The sequence below is a fragment of the Brienomyrus brachyistius genome, chromosome 7 (genome assembly GCF_023856365.1).
Source record: "Brienomyrus brachyistius isolate T26 chromosome 7, BBRACH_0.4, whole genome shotgun sequence".
In the NCBI taxonomy this organism is placed as follows: Eukaryota; Metazoa; Chordata; class Actinopteri; order Osteoglossiformes; family Mormyridae; genus Brienomyrus; species Brienomyrus brachyistius.
This window is the reverse complement of record NC_064539.1, coordinates 13,447,543-13,465,262: the sequence shown is the minus strand read 5'-3', so window position 1 is coordinate 13,465,262 and position 17,720 is coordinate 13,447,543. Positions and strand designations below refer to the sequence as shown.

The window sequence follows — 17,720 nt, the reverse complement described above, 5'->3', positions numbered from 1 at the left end:
CATAAGAATTTATAATATTGTGATAAACATCAATATTGTGAAAATCTCTGGAAAAAACTGATATTTTTAGGGCATATCGCACAGTCATAGTCAAAGCCCTTTTCAAAACCAAAACAAAACAAAGTAGTGTGATAAAAAAAACCTAGCATCAAAATTTACTACTGGAGTTTTCTAGTGTTATGCTCTACAAGAAAGTTAATTTTTATATGATTTATTTATTAAAATTACGTATCAAGTTTTTTATTTTGATACGAAAAAAATCAACATGATGAAATATTTTGCCATATTGCCCAGCCTAAATAAGAGGGACCATGACATTGACAGGGGGACTTTCGCAGGTACTGTGAATGTCTGTGGTGGTGCAGGGGGAGTTAAATCACCAGAGAAGGCTCGCAATTTACTGATCAATCTACATCCCTTTCCTCACCTTTGTTCATGAGCTGTGGGCATTGACCCACCAGATGGAGGTGCTGGGGGAGACTCAAAACACATGAGAGGGACTTGATCTCTCAGCTGACTTAGGACTGTATAGGGATCGCCAACAAAATGCTAGTCTGTGGCCGGGAAATCAGACCTGCCAGGCACACTGTGACCCTCACCAGGAAAACAGACTGAAAGACGAGATTCCGCGAAGCCGTCAAAACATCAGGCTTTGTATGAAATTCAAAAACAAAGAGTCACTAGTACAGGTGATACCTGAACTCAACAGTATTAAAATAAATTTTATTTGTAAAGAAAAATGATATGTCAACAAATCACATAACCATTACCCCATGTCAATGAAATAGTAATGCTAATACAGTAATGTTTCATACAAAATATTTTGCTGCAACAGATTTTATGACACGCATTTGTCTCTATACAAGATCCTTGTATAGAAAATGGTATTTAAAATTTTTAATTGAGTTTAATTGATCAGGTAAAGTCCTTGCGCAACTGAAACTGTAAAACAGGCAAAAGAGACTGACGCATCCCAAGAGTCAGTGATACAAACCAGAACTCATATCTATTCTCCATCTGTCACCTTTAGCAGTTTATATTGGGCATAGATTTAGTTATGTACAGAGCATGATGGGATACACTCACAGGCGTACAGGATCTCTGCAGCTTTGTGCTGAATCATCATCTGAGATTTGTTTACTCTAAAGTCAGTACGTGCATAGAATACTTCATTGCTTTTAAGTCTCTGTACAGAACAAAAAAAAGAGTCTCCTAAACCTGACCATATCAAAGGGTTCTATTTTCACACACTGCTTCCCTTCAGTCACATAAAAAACAATACATTTACGTTAAATCTCTTTAAAAAAATAACTTGAATTATGAATTATGCACTGAGTAATGCATCCAACTCTACTGGCTAATATACATCCGTACATTACCTTGAAGCCATAATGCGCAACCAGTTACAAAAAAATCTATTTGGAAACTACAGGCTTTTTAAATTCATAACATTCAGTAGGAATGTTAAATACTGCAAAATAAAATACTACAGATCCCAGCTATTGCTTACATTACTGTCTTATTTTGATATTATTTTAATACTATAAATCTATATATATATGTAAATCAGTATATGTACACATCATTGCAGTTTCAGAATTGTGTGCAAACTACAGTTTGCCATGTCTGCTACATTCAATATCAATGAACTATTCACACAATTTGGAAGAAGGCTGAGACATTACAAGGATGCCGCTGATGACCTGATTCTGCAGTTAAAACTACCTCACCAATGTAATAATCACTTACGTTTACCTATTTACTCACTGCTTCAAACATTTGTTTGAGGAATATAGAATGCTTCCTATACACCATATATGAATAATATTAAATTAGTTATAATAGCTGGAGATTACCAGTGTTTCTTACAATTTTTCATCATGAGGCAAACCAGCATAGTATTCACACAGATATGTAGATATGCTGGATCCTGTAGCCTACCTGTGGTCTACGATCAAGTGCTCAAAGCCCGATATTGCAGAAGATGCTGTATTCTTGCCACGGCAATGAATGCACTACAATACTTGTTCTTGCGTCATTGGCGCACTTGTTTGCACTGTCCCAAGGCACTGTCCAGATATCGCTACAGTGTCTCCTGGGGTGAAGATTCACACTGAGGGTGGACAGGACCTGGTCCAGACCAGTGTGGGGAGTGCTATGATAAAGTGATTGTTAGTCTTCACCTCCAGTGGCGAGGAGGATGCCCTTCTCCCTTAGATGGGCACCGAGTGAGTAGAAAATGCTCAGCTGTTGCTCTGGGTGCAGGGCCAGCAACTGCTGCAGCACTTTGCTGGGGTTGGGCCCCCTGCAGGACAATCGAGAGATTGCACATATGACACCCAGTACAGTGATCGACCTCGGCATACCGTGACAGGGTATAGCTATACATATGCATGGAGGTCGGTCCCCTCTTCCCCTACTAAACAACCATGCATATTAAACTAACCTGAACCACACACAGTTCATTAATTTACTGCTATTTCCTTAAGGCAAAGAAGCTCAAGAACAAAGTGATGCTTTTGAAGCTGGATAAGCACTTTGTAGTGGAAGTACCTGATAAAGCTGGTCAAGTAAACATGAACAAAGGTGGCCATTAGGTACTGGCAGTCAAAGCGATCCATGATGCCTCCATGTCCAGGAATGGTGTCTGCAAAATCCTGTAAGAGACCAGAGTTGAGACACATAATAGCTCATAGTCATCTTAAGAATCTCATACTCATCTCAATCAACGTGTGCTTACTTTTATTTTGAAAGCTCTTTTAAACCCACTTGCAAAGAAGCCACCAAATGGGCCTATCAGAGAAGCAAAGGTGGAGAGAGCGATGCTGTGGACTTGGAATGGATACAGAGTCACCGTTTCCTGAAAAAAGGGAACAAAAATGGATTTATTGCTTGGTCTCCCCGAGTCCTGAGCTCAATATCTTGCTCCTCTACACTGTCACCAACAAAATGTCATTCTAGTTCCATTTCTATTGACTACAGCCTTCAGAGATGGGTATAATAATCAATGATGCATCAAAACCTCTATGGGATAACAAAGAGGATCCAACTGGCACTATACTTGTAGAATATCCAAGCACCACCTCAAAGTCTTACCAGCTTGCAACTTTTTAAATGGAGAGATTCACGTCATGAATGGTGCGGCTCTCTGAAATTGGAATGGAATCCAGTGGAATCCAAGGTGGTCCTTACCAGTGCCATGCAAAACTTTAAGGGATGGAAGCTAGATGGGGGGAGGTTAATGTGGTGGGGGGGTGGAGGGGTCCCCCTCAGTTAATTTTCAGGGAATGGGGTCCCTGGTTGGTAAATCATTTAACGTGATTGCCGGTGACCGGAAACATTTACTAGCTGTGGATGAGGGAGGTTGGTGATGGAAAAGGGGCACTTGAAAGCTTAAGAAAGGGGGCAGGGGACACTTTCAGCTGTTCTCAGACACACTCAACCCCCTCTCCCCCTGCAAGTCCTTACCCATCCAAGGATGTTCTGCACCATGGGGTGGAGGCTATATTCTTGCAGCATGAAAAGATCTGAGGGCTGACACTCCATGGTAAAACGGTTCATCTCACTGTCATACTCAACAGGACAAATGAAGTACTGGATCTGAGCCACAAGGTAAGAGAACTGCAGAGATACAGTGAGCAGGATATTATCAAGAAAGAGAATTTGAAAGGATTCATGGATTCTTAAAATTACATCATAAACTCTATTATATGCCTATGTATATAACATTTAAACTGGCATTTATGAATAAAGCACCAACACACAGTCACTATCAAAAGCAAAGGATGCTATTTTTTATTAGTCAGTATCAAAACTTCATCCAAATGATTGACTGTGCCTGTGCCAATGTCAAATGAAATGTGCATTATTATTCTGTGTGCCATTACTAAGTAGTGTTATTCTACTCACAATGAACCCAAAGACAAGCGTGCCAAAGAATCCTCCAATGAAACCCTCCCAGGTTTTCTTTGGGGAGAGCTGCAGTGTCACAAACAAACCATTATAGATGAATAAGGCTGACATGGAACTGCAACTGCTCACTTTATACACAGTTCCTCTATGGCATTAGTCTCAAATACATTTTCTAGATGTAGGTTGCCATTGGCATAATTAATTACTTAATCACATTATTTTGAAAAAGTAAACACATCTTAAAAATCATAAACTAAGATTGGCACGTTGATTAATATCCCTTTATTTTAGAAAGAATTCTTTTAGTTCTTTAATGAATGAGTACAATATTCATTTACAATAGCCAAGATTTAACCGAAATTAGCACTATTCAGACCAATATATTTTCACAATATATTGTTGTCATGAAAATTAAGCATTTTCAAAGCCTAATTCCAGTTACAATTGATTATACAACCTTAATTAAAGGTGTTCTTCCAAAGAAGAAACCAAACAGGTAAGCCATGATGTCATTGCAAATCACAATTGATGCTGGAATAAGAAACCTATGGAAGAATGTTACACTTTTAAAAAAAAATATCCATTTATTACACATTGTCACAGCATTCCAAAACAACCTTAAGGACTGTGTCACAAAGCAAACATTTATAATTTAGTTACTCATATGTATTATTTATCTATGTCAATTTCTTTAGGAAATAAAGTACTTTTAAAATGATATATTTTTAAGTATGAAAGAATCAGGCAGACTGCAAGCAGAGTTTTTATATTAGACAAGTCAAATCAAGCAATTTTATGTTTATGTTGCACAAGTTTTTTAAGTGCTGAGTGCATGACGCTCTTACCAGGCCAATCCTTCAAAGAGGTTCTGAATGACCAGATGGGACTGGGTTACCACAATGAGGAGTGTCACATGGGTCCAGGCAAACTGAAATGAGATGCAAAGCATAGGGCTTCCAACATGGTCTGTGCAATTCTCTGGTATTGAATACATTTTCAAATGATTCATTTCTGAACTATTGATAGATACAGAAACCCCAATGTGATTAAATAGTTCTGGGTGGCAAGCATGTGTAGTGGATTAGCAATATTGCATCACCCTCCAGGACTGGGGGAAAAAGTCCCATTCAGTATGTGGATTTTTCATGTTTTCTCTCTTTTACGTGAGTTTCCTTACTTGCAGACAGGCAAATCAACATCTCCAAATGGATCATGATGTGACTCTGAGCTACAATGGACTGGCATCCTATCCAGGGTGCTGCCATACCCTGTATCCTATACTGCGCAGCCACAGGCTTTAAACCCTGTGATAGCGGTGAAGCTAGAATGGGTATCGATGACAGATATTTGGCACTTGTCCTCCGCCACCGAGAATGAAGCCGTACCCAATCTATACTTAGACGAGATGGGTTGTTTTCCCCATTGTAAATTATGCGAGCCGTACCTGACCGGTACCCGCATTGACATGGTCCTGATTTTTAGCCAAAAGGGTGACTATACTGAGCTGTTTGTGTCACCACCATCTGATTGGTCAAAATTCATGGAGATGCCGATAATCTGTACTGATATGCATGGATAATTTAAAGCAAAAAAGGGGATATTCTACATATTATTAATTATTAATAGTATTATACATCGCAATGTATGATACTATTAATAACTTGGAGCCTGAAAATTTCCAACCTCCTTCTTAAAAAAAGAAAAAGGTATTGTGAAAATAATTATTAGCTTTACCATTCTTTTGACCGTAAGTAGCTTGTACTATGAGCGTGAAAAGGTGCTGGCAGTTACATAGCATGGACACAATGAACTGTAGGCTTGTATCTGGTTCATAATCTCCTGTCATTCACGCCCTTTCATGCCAGGAATAGGTGGTGGAACTGGCTCTGGTTCACACTGGCAGTTACATATCAGACTCATACCATATAAAACTGCAGCCGGTAATGTTTCTTCACTAAACTCAGCACAAACATGCAGAAACCTGAAAAAAAAGCAAATGATTTCCAATTAGTTACACTTGAAAAGAATAAAACCTAAACAACATCTGTGTTTGCAAACTCCTGTGAATGTATGCGAGCCTAAACCGCTATAATTTTAACAATTCAACCTAACATAGCACAGACATATGAAGAAAATCCATTCAAATCCTCATTATTTAACATTTTATTTATCTTTTATATAAGTAACATACATTTTTGAGAAAGCAGTTTTAGACAGCCCCTGAAGTAACTGTGTCTTGTTCAAGGTGCCCAATGAAGTAATCACATTTGAACCAGTCACGTTCTGGTCAGAGGAACAGCTTTCTAACCTTTTTTAAACTATACAAACAGTATAAAGTTTTTTAATCCAGTCCTAGGGGACCTACAGACAGTCCACATTTTTGCACCTCCTAGCCAATCAAGAACACCAAATACCTGGTACGAGTGTGTTTGAAGCCAGGAGAGAACAAAAAAAATGAGGACTGCCTGGGAGTCCAAGGACTGGTTTAGGAAACACTGTTTATAATGAGTTGTAAGCACTAAGATGGTGTGTATGGGTGGTCTTCATATTACAATCTGCCCTGCAGACAGACTTTATGCCCAGTAGGTAAATTATTAACCTTCAGATTGATAAGAAGAGCAGGGTTACAAATGAGCTGTTAATGTAGTGTGACAACTTCTCTCTGTGCATTCTAATTTCGCAGCCCTGTAGCCAATAGGAATGTAAATGGACATCCCCTGGAGTGACTTAACAGTCTACTTAGACAAAGACTTCTAGAAGTCTACTTAGCCAACTAAATAACACTACCAATTTTCACAGCTATACTATTGTTTCATCATAAAACAAATCCCCGTATTTTATTTCATTTAGTAGCTATTTCTAAATTAGTTATAAATTCTTAGCAAATTGAGTGCATTCTTTTTTTACCTTCTTCCTTATCACATTCAAATTATTTTTGCATTTATTAAACCATTATTTGCTTCATAAACAACAATTTATTTCTGCAGTGGACAAAATGACAGAAATAACAGTAACTACTGTACATTGCAATTACAAACACAGCCATAAAATTGATCTATGTGAGGCTGACAGTCAATTAGCAGTATTTGACAGCTATAAAAAAAAGGTCTTGCAATAAACAAATGTTAACTTTCAAAGCAACACAAGACAACAGAGCTCCCAAGGGACCAAACGGTCTATGACTGAACTTGAGGTGTATCAGTCACAAAAGTTGCAAGATTAATGGGAAATTAATAGTATGAGAGTATATGCTAAACACAGACGTTCTGCGCTGGCAGAAAACATGCTAAACACTGCAAAGCCAAGGCCTCATAAATGACCACAGGACCCAGTATCGACAAGAACTTCACAAATCTGGCACAGGCAAGACTGCCATCTTTAACATGCTTGTATCCAAAGCCAGTGCACAAAGACAGAGGTGTAAGGAGGACAAACCTTGAACACCTGAGCCATGGAAAAAAAGTTATATCATCTGATTAATCATTTTTCGCCCTTTCTCCTTCTTCCAGGTGGCGTCATGATGACGGCATTCTAAGGACTGAAACTAAGGTCTAAGGTCATGAAAGCAAAGGATGGTCTTAGTCCTTATTAGACCATTAATATCATAATATTATATTTTATGCATTTCCATTATTGTCCATATCTGTATGCTTGTGCATTATTTGCAATTTTAAAATCATGTGTTGGCACTGTACATCATATACAGTATATTTGATTTGTTTGCATGGAAAAATTAAAGAAGATATAAACATAATAATACTTGTCATGAACGGTAGCGGTGCACTGAGTGGGAAAGCAGGAGCAGAACAGGTTGGATGGGGTTACAGGGGATTTAATAGGGAATGGAAGCAGGGACATGGAACAGGCAACGAAGAGGCAACGAAGAGGCAACGAAGAGGCAACACTACACCATAAGGCTTCAATGACAGACATAGGGAAACAGACTCGAACGCGGACTAAAATACACAGGGCTGGTCGGAAATGACACAAAACAGCTGATAACAATTGGGCTTCCACACGATTGTGCGAGCAGGGCATGACAATACTGGTTTATTAGCTTTAGTTTTTGATCAAAAGCAGTATCTGCTTCACTGCAAGTGATCCACGGGTTACGTATGAGCACGGAGGCACAAGCAGCTTCCTACCGGCCAGATACATGGTGAAGGAGATGAAGCGATGGTATCGCACCAGGAACTGTAGCAGCTCCTTCCTCCTCACCAACACGCCAAAATAGTCAGCTACCGTTTCACCGTAGAAGAAGTAGTTCACACAGATCAGGAAGTACCTGCAGTTTCATAAAGACCACATCTCAGTTCTACTCACCTGCACTGACAGCAGCGTATACCGAAGTCAGAATGCAAATTACTGGTGCCACACCAGTAAAGAAATCACTTGTCTGGCAGTACGTAAAAATAAAACACATACAAGGCAGTGGACAGCATAATCAATGCATCTGCCCTGTTATATTACCGTACACACTTACCAGCTTAGTGTCCTGAACCATGGGAGCTCATAGGAATGGTAAACTCTGTATCCAATGGTAATTATTTCCTGAAAGCACTTAATCTGAATGGTCATGACCTAAATTGAATGAGACATAAAAACTCAGTTTTCCGTGTAAAAGTAAAAACATACAGTATAAAACAAATTCATGCTGATTTTTTGACATGCAATTCTTATAGTTAAATGCATTCTGTGAGGTTCTTCCACTGTGTCTTCATTGGCTGTTCTTCTCAGAGGGCTGACTGTGTAACAGCAGCTGAAGGATTCCTGGGCACTTACCAGTGGTATTAGCATGATGGGTCCAGCCCAGATTATTAAACAGAAGCCAGTGATCATTGTTAGAGACAAAATGACACGTATCCAGCAATTCTTCCATCTGCAAAATAATAAGAATAAGAAAATCGGACAGATTTCTTCCCCTTTGATAGTAAAGAGATGGTCCTCCACTGCAGTGATGCTGCTGACCTAGAGGAGAGGCCTTCTAAAGCTTTGTTGAGACATTCTGGAGTGTTGTCTACTGATGGCGGGACCTCCGGAGTGTCGGCTTTGGAGTCTCCCTCCACTTCCACCTCTCCATCTGCCTCTCCCTCACCTGAGAAGGCCAGTCTGTCCTCACCATCTTTCTCCTGCACACAGAGTGAGCAAATTTAAAATTAGTTTGATCAAAATCTGGGATGAATGGACAGAGTGGAACATTTATGAAGACCTTAATGGTGGGAAACAAAGTTAACCAAGACGACTTCAAGAAAATGCTGCACGTAATAAGATTAATGTTAAGTTATATAACAATTACTATATCATATGAAAACTTCAGAACTGCAGAGCAAAATTAGAAAAGTTGTAACAAAAATAAACCACAATGCTGTATGAGGGAGGTGGATGTACAATGAAATATCTAACATCTAATACTGATTATTTTTTAATAACAGAATACAGACATTAACAACTATAAATATTTGATCGTAAATTTTACTCTGTGGATTAAGCTTCTCAGACAGCTACACTTTTTATGGTGGAGTTGGCCTCAGTCGGCTGAGAAGATGAACCGCCTTGACAGGATGTAATTCTTTCATGAGATTTACAGTTACAGAATTATCGCCATAATTGCAGAATTATAACATACACTTCAGAGTCTTCAGTAATTTGCACTGAATATCTGCATGAAAGACCTAATTAATTATAAGAAGTTGAGAGGCCTATATTTAGAAACTCCTTCATTGATTTGGACAGGCATCCCATCCAGGGTGTCCACCTGCTTTGTAATCTGTGATTGCTGAGTGCTGAAAATACATGCCTGGATGGAAGGATTGATTCATTTACTCAGGTAATAATACCATCCATCCATCCATTTTCCAAACCGCTTACCCTACTGGGTTGTAGGGGGCCCGAAGCCTATCCCAGAAGCAATGGGCATGAGGCAGGGAACAACCCAGGATGGGGGGCCAGTACATCGCTGGGCACACTCACACACCATTCACTCACACATGCACACCTATGGGCAATTTAGCAAGTCCAATTAGCCTCAGCATTGGAAAATCACTTAATAATAATAACAATGACCTAAAAGAAATTGACACAACCATCAAAAAACTAACATACTTTTATGTATGCATTACAAATGCATTATTGTAAAAAAATGTATTTTATTGATCTAATGACAATTTCAGAACTTTTGAAAGCCTGTGCAAGGTCTAGCTCGTCTTTGTGTTTGCAAAACTCAAAAGCACAACCAGTGACATGCAGAAAGACCAGTTATCAGTGAAGTGCATTGTGGAATGAAAATGTGTAAATATCGCATTGTCTAAACAGATGAGATCTGTGGCCTTACTATACTGTCCTCTCCTTTTTCAATGTTTAGACAGCAGATATCATCTCCAAGGTTCATACATGGGTTATACACATTTTAGTAGTGGTTTATAAAGTACCTGTCATCTGATATATAAATTCCAAGGAAAAAAAGCTGCACATTGTTCTGGTAGTTTAACGTGGCCATGGAGGCATGCGCGGAATGCTAGTTTTTAGATATGCGACTGAAATATGTAATGAACCCTGGATATGGGGCACTACAGGGAAATTTGTTCCCAGAAACACTGCCAACATTTCTCTTACTGTTCTATGTACTGTACTGATTAAATAAGGCTCCTCTTCAGTGAGGCGTTAATATTTAAAATTAACACAGGTCAAAAAACCTTCTCTCCCTCGACAGTATCCAGCAGTGACATTAACATAACTGGGAGTAAGCCGGTTACGAACAGGGAAATGGGTGAGATTTAGGAGTAGACCCTTGGACATCAGGGAAGTCATTGTTCCTTTACTTTCAATGGGCAAAGGACATTCATTTTTGTTTTAAATGAAACATTTGTGCTATTTTGCTAGCTTTAATGAAAGAGGACAATGAGAGGGAACTACTAGAATAAGAAGGGGAATTATTACCTGGGGGGTGGGGGGTAGTATACTTACTCATGGATTAAAAGGACAATACACACCCTGCTCTTCCTGCCTACTAAAGTGTGCAGTGAACCTCACATAGCTGAATGCTCCAGGCTCCAGACACATCTGATAAGCACACCTTGGGCAACAGGACGTTATAAAAAGGGCCCTGCCCAACCTTTTCTGGCGCTTAGGCCATGCCAGACAATTATCTTAACAAAAGGCTCCTTGTTTTGACTGATAAATGTACTCAAGTAAAATCGCACACTGTTGCGCAGCTCGAAATATTGCATCGTTGAACTACAATCTCCTCAGAGGACATGGTTTTACAAATAAAAATAAAAAAACTCCAAATAAAACTAGCCCATCCTACTTTTATTTCTACCTATTTTCCTATTTTCAGAGAGCAGGGTATAGTAGAGTTTTTGTCCATGCCATTTTCAGTTAATTATATGAATCAATAATCAAAAGCAAAGTCTGATTTGTGTTAAACATGGAATAAGCAATAAGGAATGCCATTAAACTTTTATTTAACCGACTTTTATTACTAATCCAGCATCGTCTATGACTAATAAAGTACTGTGCAAAAGTCTTAGGCAGGCAAAGAAAATGATGTTTAGATTATCCTCATGTTGGTGTAAAACTATGATATTATGCCTGTCAAAGTGTGTCAGCTTAGCCATTTCAAAACCTCTGCTAAAATCATCCTAGTATTTGCAGCGACCGTCCAGTGCAGCCATGTATTTTTTTACTTGGCCACTAACACACCTCATACAGCTAGTCAATCTGTCACTGACTTTTTAAACCAATATATTTAATTACTTAATTGTGAGCTGTTGGTGAAATTTAACAAAATCATGGAACAGCTGAGATGCCCCTGAGGAGAAGTTTGGGAACTGAAGCGGTGTTCATCTAGCCATCCAACTAGATATCAGTAACTTTTTAGAAAACAGAAGAAATTATTACTAGTTTTTATTGTGTTACTCTTAATTTGCAGATGTTCTAATGTTAAATTGTGTTTTTTGTTCTAAGTCAAAGTACACTTGCTACCCAGATAAACAGCTTTAAACATTTCTTTGGTCTGCCTAAGACATTTGCATACTGTATATGTAAAGCTGAAGCTGATGTGCTACAAAGCCTAGCTAAGCTCAAAATAAATAAATCGCAGGGCCCTGATGACATCTTACCTATAGTTTTAAAAGACATGAGGGATATTATTAGCCAACCTTTAACGTTACTAATTCAGAAATCCTTATCTGCTGGTGTGGCACCTTATTATTGGAAGCATGCTAATGTAACACCCATATTCAAAAAAGGGGACAGAAGTGATCCAGCAAACTGTAGGCCAATCACTTTAACTTGCATTACTGGAAAAATAATGGAAGCTATAATCCAAGTGAAAATAGTAGATTACCTGGATTCAAATAACATTCTGAGGGACAGCCAACATGGGTTTATGAGAGTTTAATTAATCTACTTGAGTTCTTTGAAGAAGCTACAAGAGAAATTGATCACAAAACGGCCTACAATGTAATCTACTTAGATTTCCTGAAGGCCTTTGATGTTGGCCCCCACAAAATGCTCTTGCTTAAGCTTGAAGCAGCAGGGATTTTAGGAACTATAGCAGCTTGGATTGAAAACTGGGCAACAGACAGGAAGCAGCAGCTAGTTATTAGAGGTACAATGTCACAGTGGGCCTGCGTTCATAATGGTGTACTGCAGGGTTCAATTTTAGGACCACTATTGTTCCTAATTTACATTAATGATATTGACACCAATATATACAATAAACTGGTTGAATTTGCAGACGACACCAAGGTGGATGGTGTAGCAGATACTGATCTAGCGGTGCAGAGGCTACAGTGGAATCTGAATTTAATTAGTAACTGGGCTGAATCCAGATGAACAGATGAAATTTCATGTAGACAAATGTAAGGTAATCCATGCAGGGAGCAGAAATATGAAGTACAGATATTTTATGGGTTCTATTGAAATAAAGGTAGCTGATTATGAGAAAGACTTTGGTGTCTATGTTGATGCTTCCATGTCTCATTCTCACCAGTGTGGGGAACAATTAAAAAGGCCAATAGGATGTTAGGTTACATCTCTAGATGTGTGGAGTTTAAGTCAAGGGAGGTGATGCTAAGATTATACAATTCCTTGGTAAGATCCCACCTAGAATATTGTGTGCAGGTTTGGCCACCTTACCTTAAAAAAGACATTGCTGCCTTAGAAAGGGTTCAGCATAGGGCTACAAGAATGATTCCTGGTCTTAGAGGAATGTCTTATGAGGAGAGGTTAGCTGAGCTGAATCTGTTCACTCTCAAGCAAAGGAGTCTAAGGGGGGACATGATCCAGGTATATAAGATTCTAACAGGTCTGGATGCCGTTCAACCAAATGGTTACTTCAATATTAACTCATGGCCTCAAGGTGGAAATTAGTGGGACAACATTTTAAACTGGATTTGAGAAAACACTTCTTTACACAGCATGTAGTTAGAGTATGGAATAATCTTCCTAACGTAGTGCAAGTTAAAACCTTGGGTTCCTTTAAATCAGAACTAGATACGATTTTAACAACTCTTAGCTATTAGTTGAATTCCCCCCAAACAAGGCTGGATGGCCTCCTCTCGTTTGTTAATTTCTTATGTTCTTATGCCTACAAACACTAAAACATATGGAATGCTGACATAAGAGCAATGCTTTTTATTACACCATTAGGATGTAGCATAATGAATATCTTCTGTATACTGATGATCAAAACAGACACAGAGCCAAAGTAAGATTTCAACCCCCAACCTTAGTCATGCAAGACAACGGCTACTGAGCTGCTGAGCCTGTTACCAACCGTTTTTGCTGTTGGTGTTCAATTATTACTCTAGTAATTATGACACTAAAATATATTCATTCAAAGCAAACACAAGCTATCAAATACAATAAATGAAAACAAGTAAAAAATTATGGTGAAAGGTTGACCCTGTAATGAAACATTGGTCACCATAACACAATTCCCTCATAAGACTTTCTCCTTCAGCTTTCCTAGTATGACCTACTGCATCACAGCACAAACCAAACAAATTAACAAACCAAAATTGCTGGAAATGCCCCCCCCCCTTCAAGGAACAAAGTGCGTAACAGAGTAAAGCAGGGGGCAGTTAAATGACAAAAGACACAGACTCGATTCTAAAAGAAGAGTGAGTATGGAATTTCACACCAGACCTGTCTCACTTTTGCAACCTGTCCACATGTTTGGGAAAGCTACACAGCACTCTGCAGGGTGTACACTTCTCATTTAGCTGCTTTCATTCATGGAAGAAACAAACCAAGCAAGTGACTAAATTGATCATTTTCTGGTTTAGCTATCATACCATACATGTGAATATCATACCATAGAATAGTGAACAGCATGGGCAGCTCCTATATATAAGTGGGAATTACTTAAAAACAACATTAAAATGTAACTCTGCTTAACAAGGCCCTCCTTCAAGCTGAAAAAGTCATAACAAGTATGAGACAGAATGCCTGGAAAAGATAATCGGGTGTCTGATTCTTGAGACTACTTTATTCCCTGCACATGGAACAGTAGCACACACTGCTAACCCATCCGTGCACTTGAAAACCCAAATTATCATCAGGAAGAACAAGTGGGAATTGGAAGATTAATCTTCCTTTAAACCCTTATCTATCAGAGACCTTTAATTAAGACTCTGAATTGTGCAGCAGACACCCATACAAACATGATGTCTTCTGCATTGTAAGATGTATTTTAAAGAAAATCCATAATGCTGATATCAAGCAGCAAGTTTACTGTAGCTGATTGGTTGGAATAAAAGAGCAATAAAAGACAACACAATAACATAATTGCACTATCCCACCAGCAACAGCTTCAAGATTTGAATCTCTGCAAAAATTAACTACCACTATATTGAATGTATATTTTACAAATATATTGATCGCTCAGAATAGCTTTGCTATATTTATAGAGCTACAGGAACAATGTTTCCTAAATCAAGTGAACAAACTTCCTTATTATTATATTCCACAAATGTATTTCAATAGTTAATAACATTTTACATATTACAATATTTTACAGACTATCGGTGATTTTTCTTCTTAAAAGTATGTATTGCATAAAGTGAGAAAATGTTTAAAACGAACTATTGAATAAGTTAGGGGAAGGAATTCCGGTTTTCAAACCCGTTTGACACCGCACTAACTTAATAAAAAGGTATCTTTGTAATACAAAGAACATTTGAAAACGGTCTAGGATTTCAAACGAAAACTGAACTAACCGCACCTACTCCAAATAGCACCTGTCACACATTAAAGATGAACATAAAATGCCGATCTGTGCCATATAGTGCTAGCTACATAAAGAAAGAATTCTAAAATATGAAATGTAGGAGAAATGAATACCTGAGCTGTAATTTACGGGGCTGAAAAAGTCACTAATCTAATACAGCTGCAATTAAAGAGAGTTTATCATGCGTTACGAAATTATTTCGTGGTATTATGCATTTAGGAACTGATCTTTAACATTTATATTTGTATGATTTATATTGTGTTTTTCCCAATTACTAAGTATCCAAGGTCAAATGAATGTGCATTTCACATATCAAATATTAAAGTCTTAGAGTACGAAAAAATAGTTCAGACATTTTAGACAAATTATATTTCATGTAAAGTATGCTGGGCATGCCAATAACGTTGGTGAAACTGCTTTTGATAAGAGTACAGATATCGTGAAAGCTGACGTCATTGTTTCGTTGTCACAATGAAAAGACATCACGTTACGCATCGGGCAGCCTGAATGTATCAGGCATTTGCTGCCATACAATAGGATTAGAAGATGATAGATTTGTGTAAAGCTGTGTCTTTTTTTCCAGGCGTCCTCTGAAAGCCTCTAGCCAGAGAGATCCTGCAGCATTTCAGTATCCTGTCACCGGCTTGGATTGCTAAATCAACAGCAAGAGTTAGCAACGCCATGTGTATCAGTATTAGTGCATTCTCTACAATATGTACAAATTATCAGATTGTTTTTACAGTAACGCCATCGGTTTAAAGGCGCACATAGCATCGGTCAGGTTTATTACCGCAGCTTAATGATACCGTGGATTACTTGACGCAGCACACACAACCTTTGAACTTTTCATTACACTGAAACAGCGTACAACATGCCGTGGATGGAGAAATAATAAATGCATATTGCAACACTGTATATGTCCATACGGTTAGTTAAAAACAGTGATTCACATTTACAAAAAAGCAATAAATCGCCGGAAGGCAGAATGGTTGATATAGAGAGAAGCACCGGCCGAATAACAAATTAATTATTACTATATTTAGCTACTGCAGGTGTTATGTATCGTAATACTTTTTTCAATTAATGCGGTATTGAATAGTTTTACATTAACCTATACAAATACTCTGAGGGTGATTTTTTCCCCCACTATTTTAAAATAACTTTTATAAAAGGCATAAACCGGGTATTATACTTTTCCTAGTTTCCCAAGGTTAGTGTAGGTTAGCTAACTTTTGTATTTTAAGCGGGGTTGGTGGCACCTTCGCAGCAATGATTATAATAAAAACAAGCATAAATGTAGATTGACTTGTCCTGAGCAGCTCTTTTGAATATGAAGTTAATCGCGATCATGACGTCTTCACTTATACAGTTTTAGCCAGGTTGGGATCTGTATACACAATAAGTAAAACCTTTAAAATTCAATCGAGATGGTAGCAGTTCATTTAAATACTTATCTTACCTTGTCACTGATGTTTCCTGAGCTGTCAGGGTCACCTCTGCCGACTCGCTTCCTCAGCTCTGTCATTGCTCCGCGGCGGACAAACCAGGCAGGTGATTCCTCACGCAGCACAACACCGTCGAGTAGCGCAGTTTGGCACCATTAACGATATTTTGTGAATCTGTCTCGGATGCTTCGTAAGAACAGTGAAAGACTCCGCGTGTTTGCGCACCTCCCGGTAGACTGCGCGCATGTGTTTAAGACCACAAAAGCAGCTCAAGAGGCAGGTTGGTGTAGCAGATCTACGGTAATCCCTTCATCTCCCCTCTTCCTCCAGAGGGATATACCTCTCCCTTACTCGCTCGCTCTCTCTCTCCTTCTCACCTTTCCCATCCCCAGCCCAACAATCTGTTGTAAAACTATCCACATCTGTCAGTAGATCGGTTTAGCAATGGAAGTTATGTTTCAGGTTATTCATAACTGACTGCCATTAATAAATTATTTTAAACGGGTGGCACTTAAACAAACACAGCACCCTCTGACGTTCAGGCTGGGCCAAGGCAGGCTTCTCACATTACAGCTTTCGGGGAATTATATCCTGGACTTTGAATTAATTAGCTGAGGTGAGCCCTATACGCCACTCAGAGGCTGTACATGCAAAGTCATTTGCTGTGATCATTCACATGAGCTTAAATTCTTGCCTGCTTTCTCTGCATTCAGAAAATTTCCCAAGTGCAGAAATATGAATTATATGTCTCATAAGTAAGACAAGTAGACGCTACACCAGAATTTATCAAAGGTGGCCATCTTAACGCCACCATCCCACCTGAACAATAAGTGCTGGGAATCCTGTTGTTCCAGTAAAATTAGCCACCAAGGAGCCACCCACCACGTACCCCCAGCCTCATCCAGCAACGCTTTTCCAGTATTTTTGCCCCCCCCACCCCAATCCAGTTGTCCCTTATCTGTCAGTCTGAAATTAATATACCTAAGATGTGTTGTCTGTGATCCAGAGGTTTTCTAATAAGTTAATTTATGTGACACAGGGTTTTTGGCAATGGAAGATAGCAAAAAAATGGGGTGTTTCCCAAAACCTTCTTAATGTTACGTCATTCATAAGTTATATCTTTTAAC

The 17,720-nt window shown here is 38.7% G+C and overlaps 1 protein-coding gene across 1 annotated transcript; it reads right to left on the bottom strand.

The window, feature by feature from the left end:
• Window positions 1-702: 702 nt before the first annotated feature.
• On the bottom strand, window positions 703-17,121 carry LOC125746450 (phosphatidate cytidylyltransferase 1-like). Its single transcript, XM_049020425.1, has 13 exons — window positions 16,608-17,121; window positions 8,881-9,041; window positions 8,695-8,791; window positions 8,396-8,493; window positions 8,058-8,197; window positions 5,835-5,893; window positions 4,758-4,840; window positions 4,370-4,457; window positions 3,910-3,978; window positions 3,469-3,621; window positions 2,741-2,860; window positions 2,554-2,657; window positions 703-2,305 (listed from the first exon to the last, which is right to left on the bottom strand). The coding sequence occupies exons 1-13, from the start codon at window positions 16,671-16,673 to the stop codon at window positions 2,173-2,175; spliced, it is 1,371 nt and encodes a 456-aa protein (XP_048876382.1). The 5' UTR covers window positions 16,674-17,121; the 3' UTR covers window positions 703-2,172.
• Window positions 17,122-17,720: the final 599 nt, after the last annotated feature.

Coding starts and splice junctions, on each gene's coding strand:
- LOC125746450 (XM_049020425.1), bottom strand. CDS start 16,673: ATGACAGAGCTGAGGAAGCGAGTCGGCAGAGGTGACCCTGACAGCTCA. Junction 9,042..16,607: donor CAGGAAACATCAGTGACAAG/GTAAGATAAGTA, acceptor CTCTGTGTGCAG/GAGAAAGATGGTGAGGACAG. Junction 8,198..8,395: donor TGGTTCAGGACACTAAGCTG/GTAAGTGTGTAC, acceptor ATGAAACTGCAG/GTACTTCCTGATCTGTGTGA.